At 35.9% G+C, this 17,711-nt stretch overlaps 1 protein-coding gene across 2 annotated transcripts in view; it reads right to left on the bottom strand.

Moving 5' to 3' along the window:
* HCRTR2 (hypocretin receptor 2) overlaps positions 1 to 17,711 on the bottom strand; it is a 112,542-nt gene that overhangs the window by 5,691 nt on the left and 89,140 nt on the right. For both annotated transcript variants that reach the window (XM_058734295.1, XM_058734296.1), the window contains exons 5-6: positions 4,298 to 4,518; positions 1,213 to 1,334 (exon numbers count right to left, since the gene is read on the bottom strand). In XM_058734295.1, the coding sequence (XP_058590278.1) occupies positions 1,213 to 1,334; positions 4,298 to 4,518 (343 nt within the window). The remainder of the gene's footprint in view (positions 1 to 1,212; positions 1,335 to 4,297; positions 4,519 to 17,711) is intronic.

Here is a 17,711-nt window from a genome sequence, read left to right as displayed (position 1 = left end):
TTAGTGCAAGGGTCAGGCCCTTAGTCATTTCCTAACCTCAAGGCAGTGGCTTCTTCATTGCTTTCCAAGACAGAGCTCCACATGGCCCCTTAGCTCTTCAAACAGCACATGAGCAGTGAGTTGTATCTGGTTATCTAAGACCTAATGCCATCTTTATTTTAGAGACAGGGGTTGGATGTAGCAGGGGAAAGCATGAAAACAGACAACCAAATACAAAATAAAGCTCCACCACCTGATTCTCTGAAAGATGAAATAAAGCAGGTTTATATACAGTATATGCCATGATCAAGAAAAAAACAACAAGAAAAGTTGCTTAAAAAAAAGTCTAATTGATTGTCTTTTTTTTTAATAACCCATACAACCCACAAGACTAAAGATGAAGTTGGAAAATACACATTTTTTATTAAGTATGTCATAAAATGAATTGCTTTTTCTTCCACATTAAATGATCATATATTTAGGGATAGCAATGAGAAAGAAATAACCAACTGGTTAGAGAAGAAGACAGTGTAAAGATGTAACTAATTAAAACACAGTTTTAGAAGTCAGCCAGGAAAAATGTTTGTAAATAAAACAATTAGTTAATTGATTTTTATAATTATGTTGGTTCCATAAACAGAGACAGATTAAATCAGTTACAGATGTGTGTGTGTGTGTGTGTGTGTGTGATTTAGTTTGTGCGTTATTTAGGAGTAATATCATTTTTTGGTGGTCATTGAGAAATCTTGAGATAAACCCAAGAGATGTTACTGATAAGAGAAATGCAAATACAGAAACCTACCTAAAAGTGGAAGGGTTCTAATTCAACCTCAATTAGGCAATCTCAGTGTTGTCAAAGGAAATAATATAGCAAGTCTGTTTTATTTTCAGATAAATTTGTTTTACATTTTGGTAAATCATAAGTTTAATGTATGGTAAGCAAGATTCTGTGGTATTCAGTTCTTACAATTTTCACTTTCCTATTTCAACATTTCTTTTAAATTTTATGCGGAAAATTGCTTACATGATTTCCTCTGATGAGTTAGGTAAGAGGTGCTCCTTCTCATAAGGGGAAGAAAAACTCAAGACAAATTACATCGGGGGAAAAAATTCTCATTATATGGCACTTAAGCTCTTTACACATTTCAAGAGTGTTCAACACCCTGCTGGTCATTGATCCCTTGCCCTTGGTTAGAATTGTGGTTTGCATGGAAGAAACAGTTGAAAACTCACCACTGAGAAAATTGTAAATAATTGGGTTCGCAGCACTATTGGCATATACGAGCCAGTGTGAAAATGTAAACCAGGCATATACAGTCTCTCTGTCTTCTGTGTGGGTAAACATCCCAAAAACTCTGTAGGAAAAACAAACCAAACCAAAAAACAGTGACAGAAAATCCAATGTGATTTTGAAAAGTACCTTTCAAATAATGAAATTCAAGTGTGAACATAGCCCTTGATAGAGGCTGCTTAACCCCTGTTCTGCTCTGCAGTGGGCATTGGTTTATGCTACCATCGTGAGTTTAGAAAAACCTCAGAACCTGAACAAAATCTCCATGGCACAATTAGTAAATCAAAAGCCAAATCGGATCAGAGAAGGATCTTTCTCTCCCATTAATAGTAAATGCAATACTCTTTCTGGTGGGTAAGTGTACAGAAGTCAAATATATATCTATGTTCCTTCTTTCATATTGTTTCTAAATACAATTGATCAATGTTTGCTAATATTCCGTTTTGGGCATCATTTAAAAAGCACTCCTAAACTGTAGTCTCTGTGTACTTCTTTCTTTCTACATTCGTGCACTGATCAAAGTTTCACCATTTTTCAACTACAATCTCCCCAGCCTTGTTGAAATTTGTCTTCTGGGAATTCATTATGGCCAGAGAGGAACTAGTTTTCAGTAGGCAAAATTCTGGTAACTTCTTAAAATTCATAAGTTTTAGTGTTTTATTTATTATTTTAAACTCTGGGGGTGCCAGGTGGCTCAGTCAGTTGAACATCTCTTGATCTCGGCTCAGGTCATGATTTCACAGTTTGTGAGTTTGAGCCCCTTATCTGGCTCTGCAGTAACAGTGCTGAGCCTGCTTGGGATTCCCCCCCCCCCCCACCCTTCTCTCTCTCAAAATAAGTAAAGAAAAAAAAAAAAAAGAAAAATCTTCATTATTTTAAACTCTGAAAAATATTTATTTTATCCTTAAACATCATTTTTAAGATTTGTTTCATATTCAGAAATATCTCATCTATCAAATTGTATTCACTAGCCAACAGTAGGTAACTTGTAACTACCCAATAATTAATTTTATAGGCTGAAGATAATTCATTCCCTGCCAGAGGCTCCAACATTGATTGTGTAATTTGATTACACATGATGGTGCCCATGACAGAAATGCCTTTCGGCAATAAAGTGATGTTCTGTGGAGTACTCGAGTTTTACAAAAATACAATATGGAGTGAAATAACATGGACAATTAATGGTCTGTTATGGAATTAATGGTCTCTTATGACCCTCTACCATAATGTATCTTTGAAATCCTAGACAAACTAGAACTACTTTAAAGAAGTAGGTTTCGACTAGTTGGGAAAACTTTGTTTCCAGGAAAAAGGATTTAGAAATTCATTGGTGAGAGAAAGAAACACAAGCATGATCTTACAAGAACAAACAAAGAGATAAGCATTTGAAGAAAATGTGTGTAGTAAAGAGCAAAACAATCTTCAGGGTTACTTGAAGTGTTTGGTTTTTTTGTTTTTCAAATTTTATGGAAAAGAGCAGAATGCTCAAAAAAATCGAAAATATTTTAAATTTTACATAGACTTTCTTCTTAGCCATTTTTCCTTGGAAAGGGAGATGTTAAAGGTAGAAAAATAAGAAAAAATATGACAGACAAGTAGATATTTGGAACTAGCTAAAAGACAGGTACAAATGCTAAGATTCAGGAAATCCAAACAAGCAATCCAGAGAGCAGTAAATCCCATTTTCATCGAATTTAGACAGACGACAAAGTCCAAAAAAATTTTTTTAAAAAGGAGAAAATCATTCAGTAGCATATCGTGTTTATAAAGCTCTTAGGAATAGAAAAGATCGTCTATCCAGAGATCAGAATAAATTTGTTTGGGATTTCTGTGGTCAAGAAAAGTAAGAGAGGCATTATGAAAAGCTACGGAGGGCAAAGGCGCTTCTCATGAGTCAGTATACCTTCCATGCTACCAAAAAGCTTACGCCTTAAGGCTGCATCTATACTAAATAATATTACTGAGCAAAAGTTCACTTTCCATCGAAAAAGTTATTAAGCCCTTAAAAACAAGGGCCAAGGAGAATGAGAAATTTCTGCAGCTGGCTCTACCACCTTTAGTGTGTGTGACTCCAGCCAAAGTTGCCGCTCTCCAGAGTCTCCAGCTGTGAGGAATATGATATGGACTCTGAATCAGGGAAAACTGAGAGGAGCAACCCCAGTTTAAGTTCGAAGCCTATTATAAACAAAATTACTATTACCTTGGGGCCAGTCCGTTTGCAACAGTTATGATAATTCCCAATAAAGTTGGCTGGCTGTGAAGTTCATGTGTACCATGGCCCCTGTACTGGCTGTTCATGTTGGTCAATTGTTTTCACTTAACAGTGTATCTGCGGCCTAACAAATAACATACTTTCTCTCGCTGAAAAGTTGTGTGCTTTTATTAATAGTCACCTTGAGCTTAATTCAGTGACTTCAGGAAATACATTTTCTTTCTTTTTTGTTTCATTTAAACATTTAAAACACAGTATGAGTCCTGATTCCATTTTTTTGTGGGTGCTCACAAATGCACTTTTAAGTATAATTAGGATGCTAACAAAACATTCTTATCTCCTTTTATCTTTTCAATAGAATCCTGTCATAATTCCCTATGTAGGAGAACAAAGTTTTGGAAAGCCCATTTGTTCTGATCAAAAAAGAACTCCAAGCTGTCAATGTTTGCTGTTGTTGCTTTTTTTTTGGTTTTGTTTTGTTTCTTTTGTTTGTTTTGTTTTGTTTTTTGCATTAGAACTTTTTTTGCAACTAAGGCTCAGCAATTAGCTCAAAGAGGTCAGGGGAACCTCTGTTTTATGTCTGCCACTCAACAGAGAATTTCCATGGACAAGAGCTTATAGAGTCTGAGCATACTAAAAAGGCTGTCTGCCTTACCTGATAGTCACAACACATTCAGTTATCTGGCCTGACAACTATCTAGGCAAAGGGCTTAGATTTTTCTCTGGCTTAAGAAGAAAGAAAAAAAAAAAAAAGAACTTAATTAAGAACCAAGAAATGACAGCCACTTTGTTTTGAAATAATGGGTGAACTTTACCTCTTTAGCACGTTGAGGATGCTAATCGGTAGATAGCAAATTGCAAACACCAAAAGCACAACCATTAGCATCCGGGCTGTTTTCCGTCTGGCTCGGATCTGCTTTATTTCAGCGGCCACAGCACTAATCCTGGACTTGGTCTGCTGTCCCGACCCTCGAGGCTGTGAAGTAGGCTGCAGGGGCTTCCATTTTCTCTGAACTACAGATGATGTTCCAGGGATCTGAAAGGAGCAGAAACTCTTTATTGCCATCTGACTCAGGGATGTTCCACTTTGGAGAAGTAACCCAAAGATATAAGAAGGAGAGTATTCTGGATGCCTGTGGTCCAGGAAGGTTAAAGGCCTGTTTCCCCCAGAATGTTTGCTGAGTTAAGTATGTTCTTGAGTAATACAGTGGAGCATCAAATAGGATTTGTGGTGGAAAAGAAAATTGAAAAATCCCATTTTTAAAAATAAATTTTTAATGTTTATTTATTTTTGAGAGAGAGAAAGGGGAGGAGGTGGTGAACGGCAGAGAGAGGGAGACAGAATTGGAAGCAGGCTCTAGGCTCTGGGCTGTCAGCCTATAGTCCGACACGGGTTCCAAACCCACAGACTGTGAGATCATGATCTGAGCCCATGTTGGACACTTAACAGACTGAGCCACTCAGATGCCCCTGAAACATCCCATTTTTATTAAGGTCTAAAGAGAGCTCAAATGGAAAACTATCTCTTTATAAACAGAGAAGTTGTATATCCAGACAATGGAATATCATTCAGGGCTAAAAAGAAGTGAGATATTAAGCCATGAAAAATCATAGGGAACTTAAATGTGTATTACTAAGTAAAAGAATCCAATCTGAAAAGGCTACAACTATATGACATCTTAGAAATGGTAAAATCAGAGAGACAGCAAAAAGATCAATGGTTCCCAGGGGCTGGAGGTGGGGTGGGATGGGGGGTTACTAAGCAGAGAACAGAGGATTCTTGGAGCAGTAAAAATACTCTATATGATGCCATAATGATGGATACATGTCATTATACAATACACATTATACAATGTATTTGGATACACAGTCCAAACCCATAGAATGTACAATATCAAAGGTGAACTCTTAGGTAAATTCTGGACTTTGGGCTTAGTAGATCAGTGTAGGTTTATCAGTTGTAATATATATATATATATTACATATATATATTTTATATATTATATATATTATATATATGTTTATATATATAAATATTATATATTTATATATATATTACATATATATATATATCTCACATATATATATATATCACTTGTAATATATATATATCATATATATATATATCACTTAAGTGAGGGATATGGATAACGGGGAGGTACTTTATGAGTGAAGGTAGGAGGCAGAGAAACCTCTGTATCTTCCACACAATTTTGCTGTGAACCTGAAACTGCTCTTAAAAACAAAACCAGCAAACAAGTCTTAATTAAAATGCGAGAGAAATAAAAACTGGCAAAAAAAAGAGATGTAAAAGGATGACAACCATATTCTCTTATTAGGAATTCCCAGTTCTGTTCAGATACCTCAGTGTAAAGACAGGGAAAACCTAATCAGTAATTGCAAAAGAAACCTGAATGGATTTTTTTTCATGCGTCACTACTGCCATCTGCTGTCAGATGGACAGATAGGACTTAACTACCTAGTGCTTTTTATTAGACTTTGTTTTTCAGGTTTGGCCAGTGCAAACCTTGAGTGAAGGGACGAAAAAAATAAACTGTTCTCCATTGTTTACTACGTATTGTTATGAAATTGCTTGAAACCAATTTCATGCTCCAGTCTGGTTCTTTAAAATGCACACAAAAATAGTGAGAATCCCTTGTGGTCTTATATTAACATTTCAAATAGCTGGAATTTGTAACAATAATTATACAACTTGTACTTTTCCATTTCTTTTCAAAGTTATTTGATAATGGCAGGGAGTCCTTCCAAGTATAATATTTTCTTAATTACAAACTCATGAAGATTGATAGGGTTTAGTGAGCAAAACAATAAAATTCAGCATGCATAATTTTTTAAGAGGAAAATGCGCTAACACACCATAGCCGTGTTCTCATTCTCACGAAGACTCACTCTTTGGTCACCTTAGTTCTGTTAAGATTATTCAATTGTTGTTTTTATCTCTGTGCTGCAAGCCAAGACAGACCAATGTGTCCCTGTGCTCTATCAGAATGGACGTCATATGGACTCTGTTTTTATACATCACAAGATCCAACTGTGTTAGATAATCGTTGAAAGCAGAATTTTACTGTTTTCAACACAGTTGAAAATTTTTGATTTCCACACAGAGCTTCTGTTGACCAATAACTATTCCCTCTCAAAAAGAAACACATGAAGTTAATGAAAAATTGTCAAAGAAATACATTTGATAAATTATTTCTTTTCTGGCTCTGTATGTTCTGTCATGTAGACTTGACCTTTTCAGACAGTAGTGGTCCTAAAAATCTTCTTATCTATATTACTGGTTGTGGGGGTAGGCACTGAGAATCCTTTCTCCTCTGTGAGTCTCTTTTTAAACAGTCTTTCTTTTAAATAATTGAGGAGAAAGTGCAATGGATATTGGAAAGTTCCAGAAAAACTCTAGCATGAGTAACCCTATAAATGTCTGCTAAATGATCTTGAACTGTTTTCGAAATGATCTCTTAGAGATCATTTAAACTTTAGCAATTCTATTATTGAGTGCTTCCCTGAAGGAAAGAAACAATATGCTGCAGCTGATAACTTCCTCAACCGTCAGAAACATATTTCCCATAAAGAGAAACTGCCACAGGGAAAATGGCTATGGTCTCTGCCATCAGAATTAAAAACAAACAAAACCAGTGATAATGCTCTCTTTTAGCTGATGATCTGAATAAGGATAGAAGATGTTTAATCCTGAACTCATCTTGAGGACACCTACAAATGTCTCCACTGATAAGTCATATGTCTAGAGAAAGTCCACGTAAAAATATTAGAAAATGCCTATAATAACTGAGCATCACAAACTATGTATAGTCTGGAGTAATCATTAATGCGTTCCTAAAAGCAGATAATTCCAAATCCCACTTATACATGATCGAGCATTGAGAAGGGTTAAATAAAATACCCATGTCTCCATCTAACAGGTCAGAATTAGCATTTAGTCCTGTCTCACTACAGAGTCTATCTTTTTTCCCATCGTTTCCATTTATAAGCTTCAACACAATGTATTATGGAAGTCAGTAAATTTTTATGCCCAGTTACGTGGAATAAATAATCATACAAAAGGGCAATTGAGAAATCCAGCCTGGTAGGCTGTCCATGGAGGAAGGTCTTCCCCTGCCATCTTAGGAAAGGCTCAACCATCTGACTGTGGAAAGTTCATGGACACACACACACACACACACACACACACTACATTTATTCCATTATCTTAAATAAACTTTAAAATCATCTTTGATATGAAAATATATCCTGGAAGAGATATTACCACAATTATGAATTGGAAATATCATGTAAATGATGGACCTTGAAACCTGCCCTTTCTTAAAGTATTTGTGACCAGGATTAAGTCGCAAGAAAAGGCAAACGTGTGGCATACATTAAAAGAATAGAGAATATTATGAACAACCAATACATTTGCAATCTTAAATGAGATGGATAAATACCTTAAAAAAAATAAAGATTACTGAAACTGGCACTATAATTCCAAACCTTGCTACAAAAAACAAAACAAAACAAAACAAAACAAAAAACAAACCTTCCAGACCCAGATAGGATCATTGTTCCTGATCGATCAATTCGATAGAACAGTAAAAATAAACACTACCAATCTGATTCAGACTCTTTCTGAATTCCAAGAAACAATTATACTTTCTGACTAATTTTATAAGACCACAGTTATCCTAAAAGTAAAAAACATAACAACAAAAGAAAACAGTTGACAAATATCTCTCATGAGTAGAGATGAAAAATTCCTGAAAATATATTATCAAGTTGCATTCAGCAATATACAAAAAGGATAATAAAATTCACTCAATAAATCAGACTGATTCCAGCAATGCAGTGTTGATTAAACATTCAAAGGTTAATCAATGTAATTTTTCATATTAACAGAATAAGAGAAATAATATGACATTTCAAAAAATAAAGGAAAAGCATTTGAAAACTTCAACACATTTTCATGATACAAGTCTCAGTAAACTTGTAAACTAGTAATACAAAGAAACCTAATCAACCTGATAAAGGGCATCTTACCTAATGGGAAAAGATGAATGCTTTTTTTTAAAAATATTTATTTTTGATGGGGCTCCTGGGTGGCTCAGTTGAGCATCAGACTTCAGCTTAGTCATGATTTCACGGCTCATGGGTTCAAGACCCCCCAAGTGGGACTCTGCTGATGGCTCTGAGCCTGGAGCCTGCTTCAGATTCTGTGCCTCCCTCTCTCTCTGCCCCTCCGTCACTCATACTCTGTCTCCTTCTCAAAAACAAATTTTAAAAAACCATTAAAATTTTTGTAAGTATTTTTTGAGAGAGAGTACAAGTGGGGAGGGGTAGAAAGAGAGGGGACAGAGAATCTGAAGCAGCCTCTGTACTGACAGCAGTAATAAGTCTTTTCTCACTACGTCTACTCAACATTATACTGGAGGTCCCAACCAGTACAAGAAGACAAGAAAAATAGATAAAAGGTATATAGATTGATTTTATTGAGGACATTATTGCTTACGAAGTAAATCCTAGGGAATCTCCAAAACTCCACTAGAATTGTTACATGAAATTAGCAAAATGCAGGATCCAAAATCAAAAAACAATCAGTTGTATTTCTGTGATATGATTTACTATAGAAATCTATAAATTTTATGTGTGTATATATATTGTATCATTCAGATGACCAAAATATACTAGATCTTCATCTACCATTCCTGTAAGTACTTCAGTGCCATAAAGGTGAGATGGGTATCTTGTTTTATTTTTTTTTTAATTTTTTTTAACGTTTATTTATTTTTGAGAGAGAGAGAGACAGAGCATGAACGGGGGAGGGTCAGAGAGAGGGAGACACAGAATCTGAAACAGGCTCCAGGCTCTGAGCTGTCAGCACAGAGCCTGACGCGGGGCTCGAACTCACAGACCGCGAGATCGTGACCTGAGCTGAAGTCGGCCGCTTAACTGACTGAGCCACCCAGGCGCCCCGATGGGTATCTTGTTTTAAAGAAGGGAACCTAAAGTCAAAAGCTAGTTGCCAGGAGGACAAACCATTAAAGGGTTGTAACTTTCAGTCCCATTCCCTGACCTCTGGGTAAGAAAGAGGGCTGGAGTTTGAATCAGCCAAAGCCAATGACTTGGTGAATCATGACTACATAATGAAATCTCTATAAAACCCAAAAGGACAATGGGTTTCAGAGAGCTTCTCGGCTGGTGAATGTAAGGAGATGTGGGGTAAGAGGTTTACCAGGAGGGAGCCTGGAAGCTCCTTACCCTGTGTATCTCTTCATCTGCCTGTTGATTTGTATCCTTTAGCATATACTTTAATAAACTAGTAAAAACAAGTGTTTCAAAAATGAGCCACTTTAGCAAATTAAAACAATCTGAGGAGGAGGTCATTGGAATCCCCAATCTGTAGTTGGTCTGTCAGTCAGAAGCACAGGTCACAGCCTGGGGCTTGTGACTGGCATCTAAAGTGGGAAGTGGGGCAGGGGTGCTTGGGTGGCTCAGTCAGTTAAGCATCCACCTCTTGGTTTTGGCTCAGGTCATGATCTCACGGTTCGTGGGTTCAAGCCCCTCATTGGGCTCCATGCTGACAGCATGGAGCCTGCTTGGGATTCTCTCTCTTCCTCTCTCTGCTGCTGCTCACTCAGTTTCTGTCTCTCAAAATAAATAAATAAACTTAAAAAAATGAAAGTGATAAGTGGGAGAGCAGTCTTGTAGGACTGAACCCTAAAACACGTGGAATCTATCTTCAAGTAGATAGTGTCAGAATTGCTGAAATTGGTGTTGTGTGTATCAGAACACCACACCCTAAACATTAGAATTAGGTCTGGGAAACCTAAAAGAACTTCTATAAACCAGTAATAATCAACTGGAAAATTCGATTACAAAATAACATGAGTTTAAATGGAAAGAACAAGTAATCTTATTCTTTAACAATACATGGACAAAATATGTATACCTAAAATTATATAAGTTGTTAAGAGCTATCAAAAAAGACAAATAAATGGGGAGAGACACCATGTCAATGAATTGGAACTTAAAGTTATTAATATGTCAATTTTCCTCCAAGTGATCCATAGATTAAATGCAATCAATCCCATTCAAAAAAACAGCAATTTTCTTGAGAAAGGTGACACAGATTTGCAAAATGTTTATGAAATGCTGTGCAGTTATGAAGGAACCCAGTACAGAGTCACTTAATGGCCAGGAAGGGGAGTATAACTACTCAAAGCAGAGAAGGAAAAAGGCAGAGAGGAGGGCCATGAAATTGTGGTACATAAACAAGCCACGAACAACACTGCTCAATGCTGGCAAATGATCAAGCAAGAAATCCTTAGGGAAACATTTTTTTTGGAAATCATTGGTGACTTCATTGAGAGATGTTTCAGTGGAGTGATAGGATTTGAATAAGAATAAAGTGGGCTCAGAGATCAGTGGAAGTGATCAGGGCATGGAAGGTGGTGAGAAAAAGGAGTCAACAAATAAAAATGTCATGCATTTTAGCTAGCAGGAGGAGCAAAGGGTTAAGTTAACATCTGGAAGAGTCTGAGAGTTAGGATGAGAGTCCTTAAAAATGCCCACTCCAGGAGGACACTATTCTTTACCTTTCCTCTATCCTTTAGCTCATTACCCATTTTATCATAATAGAGTACAACTGATGCTTGGTAGATGCTATCTCATATACAGCAATAATCTCTATCTTCCTCTGTGTGTCTGGCAAAAACAATGGAATTTTTTTCTTATTTTTTACATTACCATTTGAAAATGACTTGGCTCTAAGACCCACAGACATTTTTTTCCATATAACTCCATGACTTTTTTTTTAATCCTGCTACAGCTCTTTTATTTATTTTAAATGTTTATTTATTTTTGAGAGAGAGAGAGAGAGAGAGAGAGAGAGAGAGAGAACAAGCAGAGGAGTGGCAGAGAAGGGAGGCACAGAATCTGAAGTAGGCTCCAGGCTCCACATAGCCCAATGCAGGGCCCGAACCCACAAACCATGAGATCATGACATGAGCTGAAGTTGAAAGCTTAACTGACTGAGCTACCCAGGCTCCCCAAAGCACAGCCTTCCTAGAGATTAGATGTATATGCTAATTCCTCATGATAAGAATCTGTCCCATCTCTTGACTTCATTCTCAATCTTGCAATAAATAGCTCTACTTGCAGATTCTACAGATGACCCTGCTACAGACAACAGCAGCTATAATTGTTGTCCCTGATTCTCTCACCCAACCCTCGAACTCAAGGCTCTTGTCCTTTGTCCATCCCCAGATGTGTTGTCTCTCAACATGACTCCATCACCCAATTAGCTCTTTGCAGAAACTGGCTTTCCCTTCCCTTCCTGGAATCCAACAAATGGTTTTCACTGAATAGGTCCTCTCATGCTTCCATACTTCTATGGACCTTAAAATCTTAGTCACAAACAACCTTTGGATAATTCCCATTACATATTCTCGTTGCATCAACATGTTGAGTTGTGTGTTTAACCTTTTTTCCTTCTCCAGAGTTTGAGCAGAAGAATTCGTAAAAGAATTCCCTCCATATTTAGTTACTTTTTAAAAAAAATCACTTTTTGTTATTTTTATTTTTTAATGTTTATTTATTTTTGAGAGAGAGAGAGAGAGAGAGAGAGAGTGAGTGAGCGGGGGGGGGGGGGAGGGGGGGCAGAGAGAGGGGGGGAGACACAGAATCTGAAGCATGCTCCAGGCTCTGAGCTGTCAGCACAGAGCCTGCCTGACACGGGGCTCGAATTCACAAACTCTTGTTTTTTTGTTGTTTTTTTTAACATATTTTTGAGACATAATTTATATGCCATAAATTCTCTTTTAAGGGGTACAGTTAAGTAGGTTTTAGTGTATTCGCAAAGTTGTGCAATTATCACCCCATCACTGTCTACTTCCAGAGTATTTTCATCACCGTGAAATAAAACTCCAAACCCTTTAGCAGTCACTTCCTATCTCCCCATCCTACTACCCGCTGCAAACACAAACCATTCTGGCTTTATAAAATTTCCTATTCTCTACATTTCATGTAAACAGAATCATACAATATGTAGTTTTTTGTGTCAGGCTATTTTCACTTAATAATAATTTCAAGATTCACCCATATTGTAGTATTTCAATATTTCATTATTTTTTATAGCTAAATAATATTCTATTGTACACCTATACCACAATTAGTTTATTCATTCATCCATTGATGGACATTGATTTGTTTCCACTTTTGGACTGCTATTGATGCTGTAGCTATGCACAACAATGTATAAGTTTTTATGTGGACATGTTTTCAATTCTCTTGGGTATATAGTTAGGGATTAAATTGCTACCACATGGTAATCCTTTAAGATTTTGAGGAATGGCCAAACCATTTTCCAAAGTAGCTGCATCAGTTTCCATTGTTACCAGCCGTATAATGAGAGTACTAATTTCTCTGCATTCTCACCAATAATTGTTATCTTAAAAAAATTATTTTAGCCACCATATTGAGCATGAAGAGATATCTTACTGTGGCTTTGATTTGCATTTTCCTAATAACTAACATTGTTGAGCATCTTTTGATGTGCTTATTGGCCATTTCTTTATTTTCTTTGAAGAAAATGTTATTAAAATCATTGCCCACTTTTAATGTGTTATTTCTTTTTATTGTTGAATCATAAGAGCTCTTTATGTATTTTTGATATGTCTTTTATCATATATTTGATTTGCAAACATTTTCTCCAATTCTGTGGGTCATCTCTTCACTTTCCTCATGGTATACTCTGAAGTGCGAATGTTTTTATTCCAATAGCATCCAGTTTATCTATTTTTAAAATTTTTAAAATTTTTTAAATTTTAAATTAAAAAAAAAATTAAATTTTTAAAAATTTTAAAAATTTTAAAATTGCTTGTGGTTAGGCGTAATTTAAATCATTAGTCTAAAACAAGGTCATAATGATGCCTGACCTCAGTCTTATAATGAATGTGTTCTCCTCTAAGATTTTGAGATGGCCCCTGACTTACAATGGTTTGGCCTATGATTTTTTTAACTTTATAATGGTACAAAAGTAATACACATTCAGTAGAAATTGTTCTTTGAAATTTGAAATTTGATATTTCCCTGGGCTATTAATATGTGGTAAAATATTCTCTCATGATTCCAGGCAGTGGCAGTGGGCACCCAGTCAACCATACAGTCATGAAGGTAAACAATTGATACATTTAAACCTATTCTGTGTTTTACTTTCAGTACAGTATTTAATAAATGCATGAAATATTCAACACTTCATTTTTTTCAATTTATTTATTTATTTTGAGAGAGAGAGTGTCTGCATGAGCCAGCAGGCTAAGGGCAGAGAGAGAGAGAGAGAGAGAGAGAGAGAGAGAGGGAGAGAGGGAGAATCCCAAGCAGGTTCTACTCTGTTAGCTCAGAGCCCGTAAGTCTCCATCCCACCAACTGTGAGATGATGATCTGAGCTGAGATCAAGAGTCGGGTGCTTAACCAACTGAACCACCCCGGCGCCCGCCAACACTTTACTATAGAATAGGTTTTATGTTAGATTATTTTGCCCAAATGTAGGTTAATATATGTGTTCTTCACACATTTAAATTAGGGTAGGCTAAGTGATGACATTTTACACAGGTCAGGTGTATTAAATGAATTTTTGACCTAGGTTATTTTCAACTTATGATGGCTTTATTGGGATGTAACCCCACTGTACATTGAGGAAGATCTGTATTAACTCTCATATTTAAGTCTACAATCTACTCTGAGTTAAATTTTATATATGGTGAAAGGTGATGTTAATTTCATTATTTTGAGTATATAAAGTCATCCCAGCAGGATTTGCTGACAAGACTATGATTTTCCCCATTGAATTGTGAGACACTTTTGTTAAAAATCAATTAACCATAAACATAAGGGTTTTTTCAATCAAAATTGCACCAGCATTCTTCTCGAAGCTGGAACAAGCTATCCTAAAAGTCATATGGAACCACAAAAGGCCCCGAATAGTCAAAGTAATTTTGAAGAAGAAGACCAAAGAGGGAGGCATCACAATCCCAGACTTTAGCCTCTACTACAAAGCTGTCATCATCAAGACAACATGGTATTGGCACAAAAACAGACACATAGACCAATGGAATAGAATACAAATACAGAATTGGACCCACAAAAGTATGGCCAACTAATCTTTGACAAAGCAGGAAAGAATATCCAATGGAAAGAAGGCAGTCTCTGTAACAATGGTGCTGGGAGAACTGGAGAGCAACATGCAGAAGCATGAAACTAGACCACTTTCTTACATCATTCACAAAAATAAACTCAAAATGGATAAAGGACCTGAATGTGAGACAGGAAACCATCAAAACCCTAGAGAAGAAAGCAGGAAAAAACCTCTCTGATGTCAGCTGCAGCAATTTCTTACTTGGCACATCTCCAAAGGCAAGGGAATTAAAAGCAAAAATGAAGTACTGGGACCTCATCAAGATAAAATCTTCTGCATTGAAAAGGAAACCATCAACAAAACTAAAAGGCAACTGACAGAATTGGAAAAGATATTTGCAAATGACATATCGGACCAAAGGCTAGTGTCCAAAACCTATAAAGAATTCACCAAACTCCACACCCAAAAAACAGATAATCCAGTGAAGAAATGGGCAAAAGACATGAATAGACACTTCTCTAAAGAAGACATCCAGATGGCCAACAGGCACATGAAAAGATGCTCAATGTCACTCCTCATCAGGGAAATACAAATCAAAACCACACTGAGATCTCACCTCATGCCAGTCAGGCTGGCTAAAATGAACAAATCAGGAGACTATAGATGCTGAAGAGGATGTGGAGAAACGGGAACCCTCTTGCACTGTTGGTGTGAATGCAAACTGGTGCAGTTGCTCTGGAAAACAGTGTGGAGGTTCCTCAAAAAATTAAAAATAGACCTACCCGATGACCCAGCAATAGCACTGCTAGGAATTTACCCCAGGGATACAGGAGTACTGGTGCATAGGGGCACTTGTACCCCAGTGTTTATAGCAGCACTTTCAACAATAGCCAAATTATGGAAAGAGCCTAAATGACCATCAACTGATGAATAGGTAAAGAAGTTGTGGTTTATATATACAGTGGAAAACTACTTGGCAATGAGAAAGAATGAAACATGGCCTTTTGTAGCAACGTGGATGGAACTGGAGAGTGTGATGCTAAGTGAAATAAGTCATACAGAGAAAGACAGATACCATATGTTTTCACTCTTATGTGGAAACTGAGAAACTTAACACAACACCATGGGGGAGGGGAAGGGAAAAAAAAAGTTAGAGAGGGAGAGAGCCAAACCATAAGAGACTCTTAAAAACTGAGAATAAACTGAGGGTTGATGGAGGGTGGGAGGGAGGGGAGGGTGGGTGATGGGCATTGAAGAGGGCCCCTGTTGGGATGAGCACTGGGTGTTGTATGAAAACCAATTTGACAATAAATTTCATATTAAAACAAAACAAAATACACAAGGTTTTTTGCAGACTTTGAATTCTATTTCACTGACCTATATGACTATCTGTATGCAAATACTACACTATCTTGATTACTTAAGTTTTATAAGATTGCACATTGAAAAGTGACTTTTCCAACTTCGTCTTTTTGAAGATTATTTTGGCCATTCCTGGTCTCTTTCATTTCCACATTGATTTTAGTACAGTTTGCCAATTTGTGCAAAAACAAAAAAACTAACAAAAATCCACAAGGCAGCTGGGTGTATGATAGGGATTGGGATGAATCTGTGGATTGGTTTGAAGAATTTTTCTATCTTACCAATATTAAGTATTCCATTCCATGAATATGGAATGTCATTTCATTTATGTAGTTTATGTAGTCCTTCTTTAATTTTTAAATGATCCTGAACGTTTTTATATGTTATTCATTTATTCTATTAAATTTATAACTGTTTTACTTTTTTGGTGCTATTTTATGTGGAATTATTTTATTAATTCCAGTTTTAGGTTGTTCTTTACTAGTTTATAGACGTAAAACTAATTTTTATTTACTGATCTATTACTTTCAAAACTTACTGAACTTGTTTATTAATTTTTTGCATGTGGATTCTTTAGGATTTTCTATGTACAAGTTCATGTACTCTATGAAGAAAGAGAGCTTACTTCTTACTTTTCAATCTTGATGACTTTTATTATTATTAATATTATTTCTTGACTAACTGACCTGGGTAGAATATAGTTCTATTCAATATTGAATAGATTAAACAGAACTGCTAAAATCAGATATCCTTGTCATGTTCCTGATCTTAGCAGGGGAATATTCAGTCTTTCACTGTAAGATATAATGTTAGCTGTAGGATTTTATAGATACCTTTTATCAAATTGAAGTCTATTTTTTTTTCCTAGTTGATTGAGTGCTTTTATCTTGAAAGGGTATTTTTTTGTCAAATGCTTTGTTGCATTTGCTTACATGATCATGTGGATTTTGTCTTCTGTTAATGTAGTATTACACTGATTGATTTTCAAATCCTGCTTCATCATCCTGTATTACCTTTTTTACATATCAGGTATGGTTTGCTAGTATTTTGTTGAGTATACTACTCTGTATTCTTAAGTATATTAGTCTGTAGGTTTCTTGTGATATCTTTGCCTACGTTTAATAGCAGTGTAATTCTGGCCTTATGGAATGATGTGGGGTGTGTTCTCTCCTCTACTTTTTGGAAGAGTTTGTGGAAGTTTGGTATTAATTGTCCTTTAAATATTTGGTAGAATTCAACAGTGAAGCCAGTGGGCTTTTTCTGTGGGAAATTTCTTATTACTAATTTAATCTCTTGATTTATAATAGGTCTATTCAGATTTTCTAATTCCCCTTTAGATGATTTTAGTAGTTTGTGTCTTTTTATGAATTTGTCCACTTTATGCTATCTATCTTTTTACTATCTTTTCTAGCATGCAATTATTCATAGCATTCCCTTACCCTTTCTATTTCTGTAACATTTGTGGTGATGTTCCTCTTTTACTTGTGATTTTAGTGATCTGAATATTTTCTTGTTTTTTCTTGTCAGTATCTTTCAAAGAACGAATTTTCAATTTAATTGACTTTTATCTATTATTTTCCATATTCTATTTCCTTACACTCTAAGCTTTATTATTTCCTTCCTACTATTTGCTTTGGTCTTTAATGTTTTCTTCTATTTCTAACTTCTAAAAGTGGAATGTTGGTTTATTGATATGAGATCTTTCTTCTTTTGAACATAGG

The sequence above is a fragment of the Neofelis nebulosa genome, chromosome 6 (genome assembly GCF_028018385.1).
Source record: "Neofelis nebulosa isolate mNeoNeb1 chromosome 6, mNeoNeb1.pri, whole genome shotgun sequence".
Lineage (NCBI taxonomy): Eukaryota > Metazoa > Chordata > Mammalia > Carnivora > Felidae > Neofelis > Neofelis nebulosa.
Note: the sequence above shows the minus strand (reverse complement) of the source record. Positions and strands in the feature narration are given on the sequence as shown.